This window comes from Brassica rapa, chromosome A03, assembly GCF_000309985.2.
Source record: "Brassica rapa cultivar Chiifu-401-42 chromosome A03, CAAS_Brap_v3.01, whole genome shotgun sequence".
In the NCBI taxonomy this organism is placed as follows: domain Eukaryota; kingdom Viridiplantae; phylum Streptophyta; class Magnoliopsida; order Brassicales; family Brassicaceae; genus Brassica; species Brassica rapa.
Window position 1 is genome coordinate 27,896,354 of NC_024797.2, and position 18,780 is coordinate 27,915,133.

General features: G+C 37.9%; 3 protein-coding genes and 1 long non-coding RNA gene across 5 annotated transcripts; 2 read left to right on the forward strand and 2 right to left on the reverse strand.

Moving 5' to 3' along the window:
- The first annotated feature begins 1,115 nt into the window (after positions 1–1,115).
- LOC103861721 (dehydrogenase/reductase SDR family member FEY-like) lies at positions 1,116–4,788 on the forward strand. Its single transcript, XM_033287592.1, has 8 exons — positions 1,116–1,131; positions 1,769–2,550; positions 2,633–2,753; positions 2,851–2,968; positions 3,313–3,449; positions 3,839–3,940; positions 4,046–4,138; positions 4,245–4,788. Exons 2-8 carry the CDS (start codon positions 2,402–2,404, stop codon positions 4,743–4,745), a joined length of 1,221 nt encoding a protein of 406 aa, XP_033143483.1. The 5' UTR covers positions 1,116–1,131; positions 1,769–2,401; the 3' UTR covers positions 4,746–4,788.
- LOC117132728 lies at positions 1,452–5,837 on the reverse strand. Its single transcript, XR_004456253.1, has 3 exons — positions 5,824–5,837; positions 5,346–5,349; positions 1,452–1,685 (listed from the first exon to the last, which is right to left on the reverse strand). It is a non-coding gene; the product is annotated as an uncharacterized LOC117132728 (long non-coding RNA).
- On the forward strand, positions 5,395–7,174 carry LOC103861722 (acyl-CoA-binding domain-containing protein 2-like). 2 transcript variants are annotated; one of them, XM_018657743.2, is made up of 4 exons: positions 5,395–6,001; positions 6,168–6,270; positions 6,381–6,483; positions 6,765–7,174. In XM_018657743.2, the coding sequence occupies exons 1-3, from the start codon at positions 5,580–5,582 to the stop codon at positions 6,480–6,482; spliced, it is 627 nt and encodes a 208-aa protein (XP_018513259.1). In that variant the 5' UTR covers positions 5,395–5,579; the 3' UTR covers position 6,483; positions 6,765–7,174. The 2 variants fall into 2 exon arrangements, with proteins under 2 accessions (XP_018513259.1, XP_018513258.1); XM_018657742.2 differs by having other exon boundaries at positions 6,381–6,478.
- A 722-nt stretch (positions 7,175–7,896) lies between these two features.
- Positions 7,897–10,254, reverse strand: LOC103861723 (protein phosphatase 2C 57). Its single transcript, XM_009139441.3, has 11 exons — positions 9,838–10,254; positions 9,641–9,769; positions 9,441–9,543; positions 9,241–9,351; positions 9,068–9,147; positions 8,932–8,985; positions 8,729–8,845; positions 8,573–8,627; positions 8,445–8,477; positions 8,321–8,367; positions 7,897–8,239 (listed from the first exon to the last, which is right to left on the reverse strand). Exons 1-11 carry the CDS (start codon positions 10,167–10,169, stop codon positions 8,119–8,121), a joined length of 1,182 nt encoding a protein of 393 aa, XP_009137689.1. The 5' UTR covers positions 10,170–10,254; the 3' UTR covers positions 7,897–8,118.
- Between the last annotated feature and the right edge of the window lie 8,526 nt (positions 10,255–18,780).

The following is an 18,780-nucleotide window of genomic DNA, read 5'->3' on the forward strand; positions in this document are numbered from 1 at the left end:
CCTAACTTCAAAATTATTTATATTTTACACTATGATCCTTATATTTTTCATAGTTGATGTAAATTCATAAAACTTATATAAATAACTAATACATATATATAAATATTACAGAAATATTAATTAAAAAAAATCTTACACTAAAATATAAAATTATAAATAAAAGCACATAATAAAATATTAAACTGCAAGCAAATATTACATTATTGCATAAATTATTTCCATAATGCTATCCCATATATGATCAACTAGTGCATTTCGAAGTAAGAAATGATTCTCTTTATTTTTTATTTGTAGATTACGAGCCAAAAATTGTTGAAACCGGATATCCTCATAATATGTCTGCTGATAGTTTGATATCATCAAACGAAAAAATCCTTGATCTTTTAAACGAAAGTACAACAAGCAGGGAAAAAGGTCATAAGATGATTGAATTACGACTGCAAAATAAAGCAAAAAAGTTAGCTTTTAAAGAAATAAAAGAGGAAAATAAAATATTGCTAAAAAACTTAGCTTCTATCGATGATGTTAATATTCATGAATACATTCCATGTGAACAAGAAAGAATCATACGAAAAATGCGTCAAGAGCAACAACAACAATCATCTTCGGTTACACAAAATTTGTTGAACAATATTTTGGAGATTTTGGAGGTTCCAGAGTAAATTTACCAGACTATTAGTGTTGTTATAATATTTAAATTTGAGTAATAATTATGTCTTCATGTGTCTTTTTAATAAGTTTTTATTATGGTTTTTTGTAATATTCTTGCTGTTTAATTCTAGTTTTAAAATATTATAAATCTTGTTTTAATTCTTTTAATTAATTTCATGTGTAAAACTTAAGTTTATATAACAAATTTGAAATATTTATGAGATATAAAAGTTTTAAGGATTAAAACAATAAACAAAAAAAATATTTAAGAATTATAAATATGATGTATAATTGTAAGGACCAAAATGCAAATAAAAAGATGAAACTTCAAATTTGAAGTTTTGAAAAGTGAAACTCTATATTTGGAGTTTCACTCTTCAAAACTTCAAATTTGAAGTTTTGAAGTTCCTTTTTGGAGAGCAAAAAACTCTATATTTAGAGTTATAGAGTTTCTTTTGGAGATGCTCTAAGGCTTTTCAGGTGAATCTGCTTCATCATCTCTTTTGTTAGATGTAGAGAACTAAGTGGAGAATCACTATATGACTAGCTGGTTCTCTGAGAATCTCCGTGTGATTTCAGATTTTAGGAAAGTCCTTGACTTTATTTATTGTCTTCCCTACTCGAATTTGGAAATGGTCAAAAATGCATTTTTTCCTACCTCTTTGTTGGTGTTAGAAAGTTAAATCAAAAACTTGGAGACTGATTGATCCTTGGGACAAAACCAAAGAAGTAGCCTTTTGATTCAAATTGTAATAAACATCAAGACTAGTTATGTCTGAGAGATGCTCTTAGCATTTGTGTTTTTTTTTTTTTTTTTTTTTTTTTTGCTAACCGAGTATCCTGGCCCCACCGAAGTGGTCCAGACTAGAGACCGAAGTGAGCATGGACGCTGCCAGGGCGTCACCATGTGGCTCACCGTGTAACGGTCTTCGGTCTCGGATGCTGCAGCCCATATGTAAATTCCGCAGTGGCCAAGGCTCGAACCCAGAGGCGGGCACTCCAGCTGGAGCTCCTATACCACTAGACCAAAGCAACTTGGTTAAATTAGCATTTGTGTTTCTCGATCCTGAATACCATTTTCAGTTGAATTTCTAATACCATGGTTCTCGATTACTAGGGAAGAACCGGGAGAGCCTTCCTCTTCTCCCACGCAATGAACATCGTCTTAGGCGCTAAAGAAGACCGGAATCTTCTAACAGGTCTCCACACCGTGGCTGACATATCTTGTGCTGACTGCAACGAACCGTTGGGTTGGAAGTACGAGAGAGCCTACGAGGCCTCGCAAAAGTACAAGGAAGGCAAGTTCATTTTCGAAAAAGCTAAGATTGTCAAGGAGGAGGATTGGTAGTGAAAGAATTCATTATTGGATTTGACTCAAAAACTGTACATAGATAAATCATCATCATCCATTTTTCAGTTCATTGTGTCTCTGCTTGTTGTTAATCATGTCAGTCTCTTGTGTTTAAATAAATGAATATCTGACATGTTAATATTAAATCATATGCTCTATATACGGTCTACGTAGGGTGGTAATTTGTAAATAGTAAACACTATGCTTCTTCCAGATGTCATTAAGGTTATTTTATTTTAATTTAATGAAGCCTAGATTTTGACGGAAAGTACACTTCTTGTCATTACTCACTGTGTATAACAACGTCGTACATCTACTAACTCTCTCTCGAAGAAGAAGAAGATGAGTGACGAAGAAGCTTCCTCTAAGAAGAAGGAGAGTTTGGGATGGATGAAGTGAATGAGAGGATGGAGCAGCGTTTTCGGGGAGATTCTCTTCCAGAGGATCACCGCCTCTCATTTGCTCAACCCTCTCCCTCTCCCTCCCCTCAACGACGTCACTTGCGTTGTCACTGGCTCCACCAGCGACATTGGCCGTGAAACCGCTAGGTTTATCCTCTTCCCCCGTCAATCAAATCGCGAGTTTGACTTTTGTGTAGATTGAAGATTGCTGATGCTTTTTTGTTTGCAGGCAGCTTGCGGAGGCTGGTGCACATGTTGTGATGGCCGTGAGAAACACGAAGGCAGCTCAGGAGCTGATACATCAATGGCAGAACGAGTGGTCTGGCAAAGGTCTCCCTCTTAATATCGAGGTACACTCTTATTAGTTATTAGACAAGAGTATTGGTTTGTTTACATCTACATAGCTGATTAGGATCCTCTGTGTACTTTTTATTTTATTTTGTAAAGGCAATGGAACTTGATCTTATTTCACTGGATTCGGTTGCGAGATTCGCTGATGCTTGGAACGCTCGTTTGGGACCTTTGCATGTTCTGATTAACAATGCTGGCATATTTGCTATGGGAGGTTCGTTTTATTGCCCCCTTTTAGCTGCAAAGCATTGACTCTTTCTCTCCGTTTTGTTTCCTTCTTGGGTGAAAACCCCATCACTAGTGGATCATTCATCATTATCAATATTTCTAACTTGATGGACCCAATTAGTGACAACTGGCATGTATAGCTGTGATTTCAAATCTAGACTGTTACGAGTTATAATTACGAAGGTTGTTTATAGCAGGACTACTATTGTAACCAGTTTATGGACGCTCTGTCTGATGAGTATCTTTCTTAAATGATTGTAGCTACATTTTCTGCGGTTATATGTTGAGGGAAAAAATCAACTTAAATGCTATGCTCTCTAATTTGTGTAGAGGAGCAAAAGTCCTCAGAGGATGGATACGAGCAGCACATGCAAGTAAACCATTTAGCTCCAGCTCTTCTTTCAGTGCTCCTTTTACCGTCTCTAATCCGAGGTTCTCCTAGCCGAATCATCAATGTGAATTCCGTGGTAAGTTCTATGATCACTAGTAACATTACATGCTCCAAGTCTGCCTTCTCCAGTTTTCTATGCTCTTTAGGTAATGATGTTGAAAAAAAATGTGAATTGTCTGTAAATTTTGTACCTTGAAAAGCTCTGGTCGTGTCAATTGATTGCAGAATATATAGAGGAATAAGATAGGTTCTCTCTAAATCGCTGAAAGACACATGCATGTTATTATATGAACAGAAGCTTGCTGAAAGTTTTGACCCGGAACATACTACAATGACTCGATTCTACTTTCTGCGTTTCATCATTGCTTATATGAGTGAAAATCTCTGGCATGACTGTTTATATTTATCGTCTTTGGTGATTACTTTTTCATGCAAGATAATGTGTTGTCGGATTCACTTTTGTAGATGCATAGTGTTGGTTTTGTTGATCCGGATGACATGAATGTTGTTTCTGGTCGCCGCAAGTACTCGAGCGTTATAGGATACTCGAGCAGCAAGCTAGCCCAGGTGAGCATACCGTAATAATATTTACATCTGCAACATTTTTCTGTGTGTCGAATTTGCGTATTTTCAGAAACGGTTACTTAATATCTGGTTCTCTTTATTTTCCAGATTATGTTTAGTAGCATTCTTTTCAAAAAGCTGCCTCTGGAAACAGGAGTTAGCGTCATATGTCTATCCCCTGGTGTTGTCCTAACAAATGTTGTGAGTGTTAGCTTCACTTCATTTAGTTACAAATGCAGGATGTACACCCATTCTGTTTTCTAAGAACTTCATTGAATAAAATTGTCTTTTTTCTTTTTTTTGATAGGCGAGGGATCTACCCAGGATTCTTCAAGCTCTTTATGCCGTGATACCTTATTTCATATTTTCACCTCAAGAAGGTTGTAGAAGTTCTCTCTTCTCAGCCACAGACCCTCAGATTCCAGAGTACTGGGAGACACTAAAAAGCGATGATTGGCCTGTTTGCCCATTCATCTCCCAAGATTGCCGACCTACAAATCCTTCCGAAGAAGCACACAACACAGAAACTGCACATAGAGTGTGGGAAAAGACACTAGAGCTGGTGGGCCTTCCTCTCGATGCAGTTGAGAAGCTCATAGAAGGGAAAATATCCAATGCCGATATGGATCTCAGCAATAATAGTCGTCCAAAAAAAACAACAAAAAGGTCCACATGTTCCCCTTACAGATCAAAGGTTTTGTTGCTGAATTTTTTAATCTACTGTACACTGGGGACTGAATCCCCCAGGCATATCACATGTGATTTGCTCAGGAAAAGGACAAGAATGGGTGTGAGAATGAATGTTTGATTGTTGGTTAAAAAGCACGCTTTAGCTGCCATTCCATGGCTTATTAGCAAAGTCTTCTTCAAGTGTGTCGGAACTGAGTTAAAGATGTTCAGTTTTGTCTGGACCGGCCTAGTGGGTGGGTAGTAATTTCCTGTTTGAGTAGAGGACATTTCCGTAAATGGCTCCCTAGTTTGTGCTATTCACGTTGCGCATATATATACTTGTAGAAGTGAAAGCATCTCTCTTTACCCTCATGGACACAAATGATAAAAACTCACTTCCTCTTTCTAATGTTTCTTGCTTAAATGGGTATTCCATGAAAGTGATTCACACTCACTATGTAGACCTAACTACGAGTCGATTTCTCTCTTCATGAGATGCTCATTTAAGCAAGCAATGTTAGTGAATGGAACGATTTAATATGGGTGTATGAGTTTTGTCTTTTGTTATGGTCTACCTTTTTATATGCTTATGGATACATTTACATTTACATTTTCATTTTTTTACGTGTCGTATGATTCAAGCCTTCCTTTAAATCATGGTCTTACAACACCATGCACGTCTTCTCGATTACTTTCCTATACAGTTGACATCAATTCATCATTAGGGCAGAACACGTACTCTTCTTCCCCAATTTAGACGCTTCTGTGATCTGTCGTCAAGTTTATTTTCTGTTGTCTTTAAAAAAAATCTTTAACATAAAGGAAGAAAAAAAAAGTCGTTTTGGTTTGTTGGTTTAATGAATCAAAAGTTTGTTCCATTTGATCTAGGGTTCCTTCTTCTTTGTGACTCTGTTTTGATTCCTTAGGGTTTTTTAAAATTCGAGTTCTGTTTTTTTTTTTTTTTTTTGAGAAAATGGGTGATTTGGCTCAGCTTGCTCAGTCTGTGATCTTAGGTTTAATTGTTTCTTACCTCTTGGCCAAGCTCATCTCGATCGTCGTCACCTTTAAAGAAGACAATCTCTTCCTTGCTCGCCACTCCGAACCGGAATCGGAGGTTGACTCCGGCCGCGTCGAGTTTTCTACCGTCGGTGGTGAGGCGGAGCAGGGTAGCTCGAGAGGGGAAGACGATGATTGGGAAGGCGTAGAGAGCACGGAACTGGACGAGGCTTTCAGCACTGCTACTCTCTTTGTTACTACAGCCGCCGCTGATCGGTTGTCGCGGAAGGTGCCTGGTGATGTCCAGAAGCAGCTTTACGGGTTGTATAAGATCGCTACGGAAGGGCCTTGTACTGCTCCTCAGCCTTCTGCTCTCAAACTTACTGCTCGTGCCAAGTGGTATCTCCTCTCTCTCTCTCTGCCCTTAGCTTCTTTGATCGGTTTGAGACTGAAGTTTGATGCTATACTTGAGTTTATCACCTAGTTAGCTTCCGGAGATGATGTGGTTTCATTGTTATAACTGTTTATTGTATATGGCCATGGCTTTATCTTCTTGTCTTTTCAGGCAAGCATGGAGGAAACTGGGTGCTATGCCCACTGAGGAAGCGATGGAGAAGTATATTGAGATTGTCACTCAGCTTTATCCAACTTGGTTACACGGTGGCCTGGTATTAACCTTTTTCCTCCTCCTCTTCTTCTTCATCTTCATTCAGTTTTTTGTTTTTATCTCTGAAATGTTTGTTTGATCTTCTCTGCTCGCTTTGTTGTGGCGTACCAGAAAGCTGGAAGTAGAAATGATGCAGGCTCAAGCTCAGGAGGAACCATGGGGACTGTTTTTAGCTCTTTGGTTTATGAAGAGGAATCCCAAAATGAGTTGTAAGGTTCTCCTCATGTCTTTTTTACTTTCTCTACTTTGATTGCTTAGTGTCTTGATCAGATGGTATATGTGAAATCCAAAGATTCATTAAAACTCAGAGAGTATGTTAACTTAGCATCTCGTACTAGCTGCAACAACTTTTGTTAGTGAACTGGCTTACTATTATCATCGACGAGTTAGTGGAAGAACTTGGAGCTTTTTTTTTCTTTCTTTTGATGTATATGTCTATCTGAATGAAACACTAGTTCCATATCCTTGCGTTTCTCCTGTGTTTCTGTCTCTCAGGAAGACTGATGCCATCGACGCGTTTGCTAGGGAAGGAGAAGTAGACAGAGAAGCCATCGCCGAGTTCCTAGTGAAGCAGAAAGCTAACACAGCCTCTAAAGATGATGAAGGAAACTCCACCCCTCGATCTCTGTGAATCAGACTGGCCCTGGTTCCGAAGCAGACAGACTAAACACAAAAACTAACCGCGGAGATGCCGCATTGTATATGATGAAGTGACTTAAGTAAAAAAGCTTTTTTCTTTTATTTCGACTCTCACTTACCATGTCGTTTCCAACAGTGAGTCACTTGGATGTTTCAAAGTCTTGTCCTTTTTAAATCTCTTCTTTTTCTTATATTACAACAATCTTTTGCTGTATAAAGAGGGTTTTTTCTTGTCATTATTGGATTCTCAGGAAATGAGTAACCGACTTTGGCGGTAAAAATGGTGATAGAGACAAGTAATACATCAATTAAATGACCAAAGATATTTGTGCCCCTTTCATCTTCGCTCCAAAGAGCCCTGCCTTGGGCTACAAGAAAATGGCCCTGGTGGTGGTTACACGGTAGTAACCGCCACCATCATCATCGTCCTTGTCCTCCTTTCTCCTAGGCTCATTCTATTGATGTTTCATGAGCTTTAACCCATGCCAGCTTGGGTATTACACTATTACTCACCAAAATAACATCCAATTTATTTACATTTTCGCCTATTTATTTGCAAATAAAAATCTGAAAAGACAGCCTACCTAATTAGCCCATAAAATATATGCTAACTCTACCTAATTTTCCCATCTTATATATGCCTAAAAAGTGTCAAGGGGGCAAACACTTAAAACCATCAACTGTTGCATGAGGCATGCGTTTCTCTACTTGATTAAAATATAATTTTCAAATATATTTGGATATGAATTATATTGAATGACATTTACGTCTCACAACCTTTCTACTCTTGACTTTACAAATATATAAACTTAAAAATGTCTTGTGGAGGTTGGTAAATAGAAAAGATCAAAAGAACAAAACTCCCACCAATAATTTTAGACTGCAGAGTACATTAAGTTCTTGGTATAAATATAGCTTAACTCAGTTCTCATTTCTCATTTCTCATTTCTCATTCATCAGATGGTTCTGAAAAAGCAGTGTCCTAATGGGATATAAACGGAAGTTGATAGTCCGTATAAGTATTTGCTTTTATGTTGGAGTGAATTTTTTTTCTTTACACTAAGCATTTACTCCAGAGATTTTACATGTACTTTGGTGAGTTACCAACTGCGAGGTAATCTCCATCTCTAAGAGAAGGCTAGAGAGTTTGACATAGTTACATGTTTTATATACACTAAGGAAGGAAGGATATTGGATGTTCCATTTTACTCTAAGAGAGAAGAGAAGTCATCCATATGCCAACAGTGACTATTCCCACAGTGGCTGCCGCCTGAACCAGTTCAACCACCATGTTTTGCCGCTGCACCGGGAGCTTCTTCCACTCTGTTCTTCTGTTTTAATCGAAACCAAGACACGTCAAGAGTCTATGACTGGATACTTATGAATTTGAAGACCTTTTAAAATAGACTTACCCTAGATCAGCTATGATGATGCTGATGTTGTCCTCTGATCTCCGGTCCTGAAATCATGAAAGGGATGTCAGTTGCGGAATCCTGATTAAAGAAAGCTTGAGAGGAGGGGTTTTCGTTATTTTACCAAAGCAACTTGCGCAAGAGCTTCACAAGCAAGCTGTTACAGAGGAACATTTAAAAAGACTAGCTCAGACTCGAAACCATATCTATGTCTTGTGGAATATAAGGAGATGAATCAAAAGAAAAGCTTGCCTGGACATTTCCATGTTCTCGGAGCTGTTCCCTTACGAAGCTAACCACATCTTTGCTGCATCAGCAAAACATTTGATCACTATCATCTCTGTACTTACTGAGATAAGCATATTATTGCATGAGGATTGAGGAAGGAGTCAAAAGAAAAAAGGAAACCTCTTCATGTAGTCCCACAGTCCATCAGAAGCTAAAATAATAAACTCCACATCTGATGTAAGAGGCACTTGGTAGATATCCGGAGTTGCGACAACCATGTCCCCTTTAAACTCGATTCTGCAACATCCCATCAAATCAGACAGAGATCTTTGAAGAGATTTGAAAAAAAAAAACTAGAAGCAACGTTCTGGATAGTTCAGTACCTCGAGACAAACTTCTCGGACCATCTTCCTTCATCGACACCCTTCTTTAACATCCTATGTTCATGAACTAGATATAGTGAGGAATGAGATATCATCTACAAAAGAAGAGCAACTGTAAGAAAAGAGAGATCCTAACTCATGCTTCTTTGTCTTGAACCGGATGTCACCAAAAGCACGAGATACAGCTATGTCTCCACAAATCCTTCCATTGACAATCTGATTGAATGAAGAGCAAAGAAATCGGTTTTAGCAAGTTACACACAGTAAGTGATATTTGAGAACATAGAAAAAAGATTGAAGAAGACACACCCATCCACCTGCATCTTTGATCCTCTTCATTTCCTGAACAGCTGCCTTACTGCTTCCATATGGACGATGAGAATCAGTCAACTCCTCGATTTGTCCAGATCGAGATAAGACCTATTCCAAACCATTAACCACATGAAAAAAAAAAACTACAACGATTCACTGACCAAAATGTCCACAACTTGTAAACCAAGAAGACTTACAGCGCAAGAATCCCCAATATGTGCAAAGTAGGAAACATCATTTCTAATGAGCATCACAGTAGCCGTTGAACCAGACTCATCTTCTTCACCTTTTGTTTCTAGCCTAAATCCAAAACCATATACATAAAAAGTATTCAACTTTACTTCACCCAAATCACCCAAAATCAAAATTCAATCAAACCCTTAAACGAAAGTTTCACCATTTGAGCAGATTCTGATCCACGCTCTCAAAGGCCTTGACCAAAGCTCCCTTGATCGCACCAAAGTCACCACCTTTCAACAAAGATCCAACTTGCAACGCCTCAACACATCCCTTGTACAGCTCCTCCCTATTAAAAAACCATCATCACCATCACCACCACTAACACACTTCAAAAACTGATCTTGCATGAAGTACCTGAGGAACTTAACAGAGGAGGATCCAGCGTGGCCGTCGAAAACCGCGGCGAAGGAGAAGCTGTCGAGCGCTTCCGAGCGGATGACGATGTCGTCCTCCATCTCCTCCCTGAACCCTTGAACGCTCGTGTACCCCCACCGGATTGGCGTCACGCCGGCGAGAGACGACGGAGCGTCGATCGCAATCGCGGAGCAACGGTGACGACGACGACGACCATAGGTGGGGTAGACGACAAGTCCACCGCCAGCGTCGGCGGTTGATTTAGTATGAGGGGCTGATTGGTGGAGAGCGTTGGAGTGGAAGCGATGAAGGTGAGGCCTGAGAAGCGCCATGACTCGGTGAGTCAGGCTGGAGCGAGTTAACTCGGAGGAAAAGAGAAAAATGGTAAAAGAGTGGCAGTGGATTCTCCTTAGTATCTCTGAAGATAAGAGAATCAACTAACGGCGTCTTAACTGACTTAACGGTCCACTTTTCAGTAATGGGCTTTGATTAATGGATCTGGGCCCGAAAGTGGAATTAATCAACTTTGAGTTGATCAATTAGACTAATTTTACCCGTCAACGAGTCAACCAATCCGAAATGACACTCTTACCGAATCAAATGACTCTTCACACTTAACAGTATACAGTTTACACAACAAAACTCAAGAATAATCTTTTCTTTCTTTCTATTTCTTGTCTGATTCGCTGGAATTTGAACCTGATCATACATTGAGACATCCAATCTTCCACATATAGCTCAAGTGAGGGAAAACAGCCATATTCTACCTGAAATATAACAACATGTTCAATTTATACCTAATTTATATGATGGTGAAAATTCAATTATTTTGTACATAATCTATTTTATGCAAAAATCTATGGTTACCGTTAAACTAAAAATGTATGTTATCATACTGTCAAACATTTATATACATCTATACTTATCCGTAAAATGTTACTAAATGGTTTTTCTAGAGTTTTAATTCAAAATAATATATAATTATTTATAAAGTTTAAATACACGTCTTATGCCGCATGTCATTCATTCATATATACCAATGTTCTGATCTATTTTGATAACTCTACAGCTACGAATTTTTAAAAAGCATGTTGGGACCACTGTTTGCTTCGGGAACAAGTTGAAAGAAATTCTCCTCAAGTAGATCCAACTAGGTATGTAGCATAAATAATATTTCGAATTGCCTCATGTTTAATATCAGTTAACAAACATTATTATATAACAAAGTGACTAATGATGCTCTTAGTGCACTAATGACTAAGAGCATCATTGGTGCTCCATCTATCTGAGACGGAGATAGAGGAATGTTGCTCATCTAATTCACTTTGAGCACGCTCATTTTCACCATCAACCTATCCAGATTCACCATTTATATAAGTTTAATATATAAACATTTGGAGATAAAGAAATAAAACTTTAAAGACAACAAATACATGATCATGTTGCTGGCCTACTCCATATGTGACTGGGATAGACTGATCTCCAACCGGTAAAGATGAGGAATGAGAGCCGAAATTCATCTATCAAAACAAAACAAAAAATCATAAGAAACTTTTATCCATTGGTCTAGATTCGTTAAGAATATGTTCAGATGATATGCTCCTACGATTTCTTGATGGTTCCGAGCTCGAATCCATCTATTAAAACAAAAGAAAATGCTAAGAAATCTTTATCAAGACAATTCTCAAGGCAATATCTAATATTGTCAACGAATTGAAGTCACCTCTTCAGCTTTCAAGGAAAAATATAAAAACTAATGTCGTTAAACATTATTATGTAACAAAGTGATTAATGATGCTTTTAGTGCACTAATGAGTGCTCTAATGATGTTCTTAGTGCACTAGTGATGATTTTCTGTTTAGGTGATCTTATTATCTGAATAATTTTTAAAAATATTATAATAATTCTAAAACAATTAGTTTGAGAGATTGTGCACTAATGATGCTCTTAGTGGCAATAAATTCTCCTTAATATCATAAGAGAATCAACGAGGGCTTCTTAAGTAGAGTTATTGGTTCTAGTAATTTAATGAATTTATATATCCTCCTCAGATTTACAAGTGAGTTCGTGAATTATTGATATGAATTTCAAAATCAAAATAAATGAATTGTTATAAATCTATGATTTGGATTTATAACTAAACCTAAATAAGGATCTAATACAAGTTTAGGAGAGAAGATGCTTGGATCTGGAAAAGTTGCTATAAGTTATTAGCATGTTAGGCATTGATTTAGCACCATGAATTGACTAGGTTTTCTCGGTTATTTTCCTAAAGCTATCATGAATATGATATCTTGGCCAAGTATAATTTAACACGTGGTCAAGATGTTTACCAAATAGATATCTAGATGAGATATTGACAAGTTGAAAAGTCGGCATGCATGTGTTTATTATAGTTTTTCTTTGCTATGATAAAAAAAAGTTGAAGTTTTTTCATGCACTTGTCCAAACTTAAAAAATTGAAAAAACCAATAATACAAATCCAATAAAAATAACAACGTTTAATTCAATATTTGCTACTTGTATTTTTATCCTTAAAACACTTAAAATTCATAAACAAATCCTTGCTATTGAATAACACATGATTTTAAAATCTATTTAAAAATTATAGAACCAATAAAAACATATTTGAATATAGATTTTAAAATCATAAAACCAATTGACTAGTTTTACCTACTAACAAATCATCCGGGTCCGCCTACAAATCATATAACCAATCTAATCTATTAAAATATGTGTATAAATATAAAATATTCCTAGGTTTTCCGACTTATTTACAATGGCATGCCATTAGAATTGTTAATTAACCTATTTTTTAGGATTCTATGTCTTTTTCTGTTTAATTAGTATATTTCTTAATTTGAGTTTTAACTACAAAAAACAATAGTAATTTTAAAAATCAATCTCGCTAGCTAATCAATTAATTAGGGTCAAAAACACTTCCTATAATAATCTAGCTAGCTAATAAATATTTTCTATATAAATAATGATATAAAAGTATTTCTTCATCGTCTTTTACCCTTGATATTCCTATATATATAACTGGAATAAGTATAAACGTTGTAGTTTATTAATGTTATATTATTAATTTTTAATTAATAAAATGATAAAACAACTATAAAGCCATCTAAATCTATTTAAATTTTTATTTACTAAATTTAGAACGCAATATTGTTTTAAAGATATATAGTTATAATTTTCAATATTCATTAGTAATAACTAAAAAACCACATAAAAAGAATCATTTATATAATATATTAATAAACGCATATTTAAATGTAAATATATTATTTTGTGTATATTTTTATATAAAATAACCCAATATAAGTGTTGAAGAGTATAAAATTATGATCCGTAAAAAAATAAAAATACATTGGTGCGGATGTTCGGGTCAAATTCTAAAAATGAGTAATAAAATCAGGGTCAAATTCTAAAAATGAGTAATAAAAACTCGGCAGCTCAAAAATAAAATGTAATTACTCAATATAAACTATAAAATTATTATATTTTTGAAATGTCATCTTAAACAATTATTTAATATAGATAAAGTTTTAAAATTTATATTAAAATTTGTTTATAAAAAGTAAAACTAAACACTCGTGCGGGTACACGGGTCAAGCCCTAGTATGATTTTAAAATCATATAACCAAGGTGTTCAATCACATTTTGGTTATGATAGTCTGGTTACCGTGGATCCATCTGGGAGAAGTGGGGGGGGGGGGGGTTAGCTCTTTTTTACAATATTGAGCATCAGGTCAAGATTCTATATTCTAGCAATAGGATGATAGATATTGAGGCGGTAGTAAAGGAGAAACAAGTTTTCCTTACTTTTGCTTACGGTGATCCGGTCCCAAAATTGAGGGATCAGGTTTGGGAGAGGTTGACTCGATATGGAATATCCCGATCGGATCCCTGGTTTATTATAGGAGATTTAAATGAAATCACCGAGAATCATGAGAAGGATGGAGGAGCTGTGAGATGTCCGACATCTTTTATATCTTTTAATAATATGATAAGGAATAGTGGATTATTAGAATTTCCGGCTCTTGGTAATATTATGTCCTGGCAAGGGAGACGAGGTAAAGGAAAAAGTGCAGTGACGGTTAGATGTAGACTGGATCGTGCTTTAGCGAATGTGGAATGGCACACACTTTTCCCATGTTCTCATACGGAATACTTGAGGTTGGTGGGATCAGACCATCCCCCAGTGGTGGCCTTTTTGGATGATAAAATTAATAGACGAAAAAGGAGACAATTTAGGTTCGATAAGAGGTGGATTGTTCAAGAGGGTCTGATGGAATCAATAATGTCAGGTTGGACAGAGAATCAGGAAGGACGGGTAGAGAATTTTGTTACAAAAATTCGCAACTGTCGCCACGAAATATCTTCTTGGCGTAAGGACAATCAACTATATGGAAAGGATAAAATTAAAGATCTTCAGCAGGTGATGGAAGAAGTACAGACAGATAATGATAGATCACAAGAGGAGATTCTTGAGGTTTCTCGGAAATTACAAGAGGCTTACAAGGATGAAAAGGAATATTGGCATCAGAAAAGTTGAAATATGTGGTATTCATCAGGAGATCTTAATACTAAATTCTATCATGCGTTGACAAAACAACGCCGGATCCGTAATAAAATCGTGGGACTACATGATGAATTGGGTAATTGGATTACAGGTGAAAGTGGAGTTGAAAAGGTAGCGGTTGATTATTTTGAGGGTTTGTTTGCTACGACTAATCCAATGGAATTTGATAGTTTTTTGGATGAGATTGTATGCATCCTGAAAAAGCGTCAGGGTCAGATGGGATGACAGCCCTTTTTTTCCAGCATTCCTGGCATATTATTAAGAAGGATGTGGTAGAGTTGGTAAATAATTTTCTGGTTACAGGTGATCTGGATTCACGTTTAAACATAATCAATATTTGTATGATCCCAAAGACAGAAAGACCTACAAGAATGACGGAATTAAGGCCGATAAGTTTATGTAATGTTGGTTACAAAATCATATCGAAGGTCTTGTGTCAACAACTGAAAATTTGTCTCCCACGGCTAATATCGGAAACTCAATCGGCTTTTGTGGCAGGAAGATTAATTTCGGATAATATCCTTATCGCGCAGGAAATGTTTCATGGACTAAGGACTAATAAATCTTGTCAAAACAAATTTATGGCGATAAAAACGGATATGAGCAAGGCTTATGATCGGATAGAATGTAATTTTATTGAGGCTCTTCTTCACAAAATGGGTTTTGATCCTCACTGGATTAAATTAATGAGAGAATGTATATCTTCGGTTCAATACAGGGTTCTTATTAATGGACAGCCACGAGGATTGATAATTCCCCAGCGGGGATTACGTTAAGGAGACCTTTTATCTCCTTACCTTTTTCATTATGTGTACGGAGGCACTAATTACGAACATAAAAAAGGCGGAACGACTGAAACAGTTAACATGGCTAAAGGTAGCGAGAGCTTGCCCAGCAGTTTCCCATTTATTGTTTGCAGATGATAGCATTTTCTTTTGTAAGGCAAAAAAGGAAGAATGTCACACTATTCTTAGGATTCTTAAGGAATATGAGACGGCCTGAGAGCAACAAATCAATTTCCAGAAATCTTCAATTCAATTCAGACATAAGATTGAAGAATCTTGTTGACAAGAACTGAGAGATATTTTGGGAATTCAGAATATAGGAGGAATGGGATCCTATTTAGGGTTACCGGAGAGTCTTGGAAGATCTAAGATACAAGTGTTTGGATTTGTACAAGAGAGATTGATCAATAGAGTTAATGGATGGACTTTTCGATTTTTCACGAAAGGAGGAAAAGAGGTGATTATAAAATCAGTGGTTACGGCTCTACCCAATCATGTGATGTTTGTATATCGATTACCAAAGGCCACTGTGAAGAAGCTCACTAGTGCCGTAGCTCAGTTCTGGTGGAGCCCAGGTGGAGGCACGAAAGGTATGCATTGGAAATCATGGGATAAATTATGTGTTCCTAAAGATAATGGTGGCCTTGGTTTTAAGGATCTCACTGATTTTAATACGGCGATGCTTGGTAAGCAATTAGGGCGGTTGATCGATAAACCGAATACTCTATTTTCTCAAGTTTTTAAAGGACGGTACTGCAGAAATGCTTCACCCCTGGAACCGATCCGCTCTTACTCCCCGTCGTATGGCTGGAAGAGTATTACTTCTGTTAGATCTCTGGTTTGTAAAAGACTAATTAAACGGGTGGGGACAGGGTCATCTATATCTGTATGGAATGACCCCTGGATCCCATCCACTCGCCCGAGACCAGCAAATAAAAACCCTCATCACTGTTACCTGGATCTCACTGTGGATTTCCTTATTCATTCGACATCCCGTACATGGAATCTACCGGCTATAAGAATTTTGGTTGCCCCGGAGGATATGAAGATCATTACAAGTATTCCCTTGAGTAAAAATCAGATGGATGATAGGCTTGGATGGCATTTTACTAACAATGGAAAATACACGGTACAATTTGGGTATCAAGTGGAAAGAGTCTATCAAGATAAGGAAAAACCACCGGAATTTTATGGACCCACAAATGATGTTCTCAAAGCCTATTTCTGGAATTTGAAGTGTCCTCCAAAGATAAGGCATTTCTTATGGCAGCTGCTTTCAGTCTGTATAGCGGTTATGAAGAACCTAAATGCAAGAGGAATACAAGGAGATATATTTTGCTCACGTTGTGGAGATCAGGAGGAATCGATAAACCATGTGTTTTTTTACTGTCCTCCAGCACGTCAGGTGTGGGCCTTATCTAAGATACCATCGAACCCGAATATTTTCCCTCTAGGTTCTTCCTTTGCGAATATGGACCATCTTTTTAAGAGAGTTAATCCAAAGATGGATGACCATCAGTTTACATGGATCTTATGGTATATTTGGAAAGGTCGGAATAATAAGGTGTTTAGCAATATTGACGTTGATCCGAGAGATACAGTTAAGCTGGCCGAACTGGAATCAACACGTTGGACTGAGAATCAGGTTTTAAGGAATCAGCGAGTGGCACCGGATATACAGAATAGTTCCATTCAAACGAATACAAGACGATGGTGTTTTATAGACGGTTCTTGGACAGATAAGGCTGTGTTCTCAGGGCAAGGATGGTTTAGTACTTTACCAGGCTTTGATGGTTTGTTAGGGGCACGAAATGTACGTGCATGTCTATCACCTCTTCACTCGGAGGTGGAGGCGTTGATATGGGCAATGGAATGCATGAGGAATTTACGATAATTTCAGGTTACGTTTGCAACAGATTGTTCTCAGTTGGTGAAGATGGTTTCGGAACCTGAGGAATGGCCTGCATTTGGAACCTATCTGGAAGACATTGATGTTAGAAGTTTTCAAGGCTCCTAAGACAAATGCTGTAGTATAAAATATTGTCGAACCAGTTCTGAGGGATATCAAAGCACTGAGAATGCAAATACTCACTTAATCTAAGTGCAACCAATGATTTAGATGGGTTTTAAACTACTACTAAACTAGAAAGCAATAACAGAATGATACTTTCTTGACTAAGGGAAAAGAGAACTCATGGGCATAGGGATTAAACCTTGGGTGATCAAGTATCGAACTAAGGATGGCAAATGATCAATCAAACTGTCAACCTTAAGCCTAGACACTGTGGGAACCGAAATTCGCACTGTCGATTTCCGTTTAAATAAGGAAACTAGGAAAACCCTAATTCCCCAGAGGTCCCGGATCTCTGCGAGAGCCAACGACAAGTGATCGAATATATGCGGAAATCATGAAAAGATAACAAACGAGTTTAGAGAAAACAGTAGATCTTATTTCGAGTCCGCGTAAGAGCGTTGCGATCATTACAAGAGAATACAAAGGCTTTGGCCGCAGGGGCCGTCAGCGAGTTACCTAGTTCTAGCAACATAAAACCCTAATCCTAGTTGAGTCGCAGCTCGATAACAAAGGACGAAAAAGATATCTAAAAGGCTTAAATTGATTTCGGACTGAACCTTGTTAAATGCTGCCTACGTACCCCTTTCGAGGATCAAGCCGAACGTAGTTCAATTGATAGAGCTGGACAAGAGATCGAACTGCCTGGGCGAGTTCGTCTAGTAATTGAGTGCCAGTCATAGAAACCGAACTTGTCGAGAATAAGCCTAAAGTTTCTAAGTGCAGAGAATTCCGAATCTAAAAAGTTCTCCCTCTTGCTCCTCGCCTAGGACTCCTTATATACTAGCTCCAAGGTCGGTTTACGCTTTTACTCTTCTGCCCTTAAGCCGTCATAGCATAAAAATGGAGATATTCCATTTTTCCCGATCTTCACAATTATCTTCAAAACTTCCGTATTTATCCGCGGAAACTTGACATTTATCCTTCCTTGTAGACCAAGCGTAAACCAGGCTGTGGTTTACGGGCTTTTGATTAGGAAAATCGTAGGATGGGCCTCGAGTCGTGTTTTAGGTCCCTTTGGGCCGTCTTCCGACTCGACACGTTTACTACGAGTTTTCCGCGGTTTCTAATCCGCGAAGTTTGATCGATGAATTAGAATGGCGGGAAACATGGACTGAGCTTGCTACGGTCTTCGGGAGATAGCATTCGAAGGTTTTGACGAGAATGCAAGAACTGGTGTCGTATTGACGTTCGGAAAGGTTCAATCGCTACACAGCGACCGAACTTTGGCTCGAGCCCGGTCGCTTCGTAGCGACCGAGCGGGACGAGCGCTCGGTCGCTACGTAGCGACCGAGCGGGACGATCGCTCGGTCGCTACGTAGCGACCGAGCTTTGGCTCGAGCTCGGTCGCTACGTAGCGACCGAGCGGGATGATCGCTCGGTCGCTACGTAGCGACCGAGCTTTGGCTCGAGCTCGGTCGCTACGTAGCGACCGAGCGGGACGATCGCTCGGTCGCTACGTAGCGACCGAGCTTTGGCTCGAGCTCGGTCGCTACGTA

Excerpts from the sequence above, each read along its gene's own strand:
- LOC103861721 (XM_033287592.1), top strand. The coding sequence starts at position 2,402 with ATGAGAGGATGGAGCAGCGTTTTCGGGGAGATTCTCTTCCAGAGGATC. Across the intron at positions 2,551-2,632 it reads ATTGGCCGTGAAACCGCTAG|GCAGCTTGCGGAGGCTGGTG; the intron begins GTTTATCCTCTT and ends TTTTGTTTGCAG. Across the intron at positions 3,941-4,045 it reads CGAGCAGCAAGCTAGCCCAG|ATTATGTTTAGTAGCATTCT; the intron begins GTGAGCATACCG and ends TTTATTTTCCAG.
- LOC103861723 (XM_009139441.3), bottom strand. The coding sequence starts at position 10,169 with ATGGCGCTTCTCAGGCCTCACCTTCATCGCTTCCACTCCAACGCTCTC. Across the intron at positions 9,148-9,240 it reads TCAAAGATGCAGGTGGATGG|ATTGTCAATGGAAGGATTTG; the intron begins GTGTGTCTTCTT and ends TCATTCAATCAG. Across the intron at positions 8,478-8,572 it reads GAGAACATGGAAATGTCCAG|CTTGCTTGTGAAGCTCTTGC; the intron begins GCAAGCTTTTCT and ends CCTCTGTAACAG.
- LOC103861722 (XM_018657742.2), top strand. The coding sequence starts at position 5,580 with ATGGGTGATTTGGCTCAGCTTGCTCAGTCTGTGATCTTAGGTTTAATT. Across the intron at positions 6,002-6,167 it reads CTTACTGCTCGTGCCAAGTG|GCAAGCATGGAGGAAACTGG; the intron begins GTATCTCCTCTC and ends TTGTCTTTTCAG. Across the intron at positions 6,479-6,764 it reads GAGGAATCCCAAAATGAGTT|GAAGACTGATGCCATCGACG; the intron begins GTAAGGTTCTCC and ends TCTGTCTCTCAG.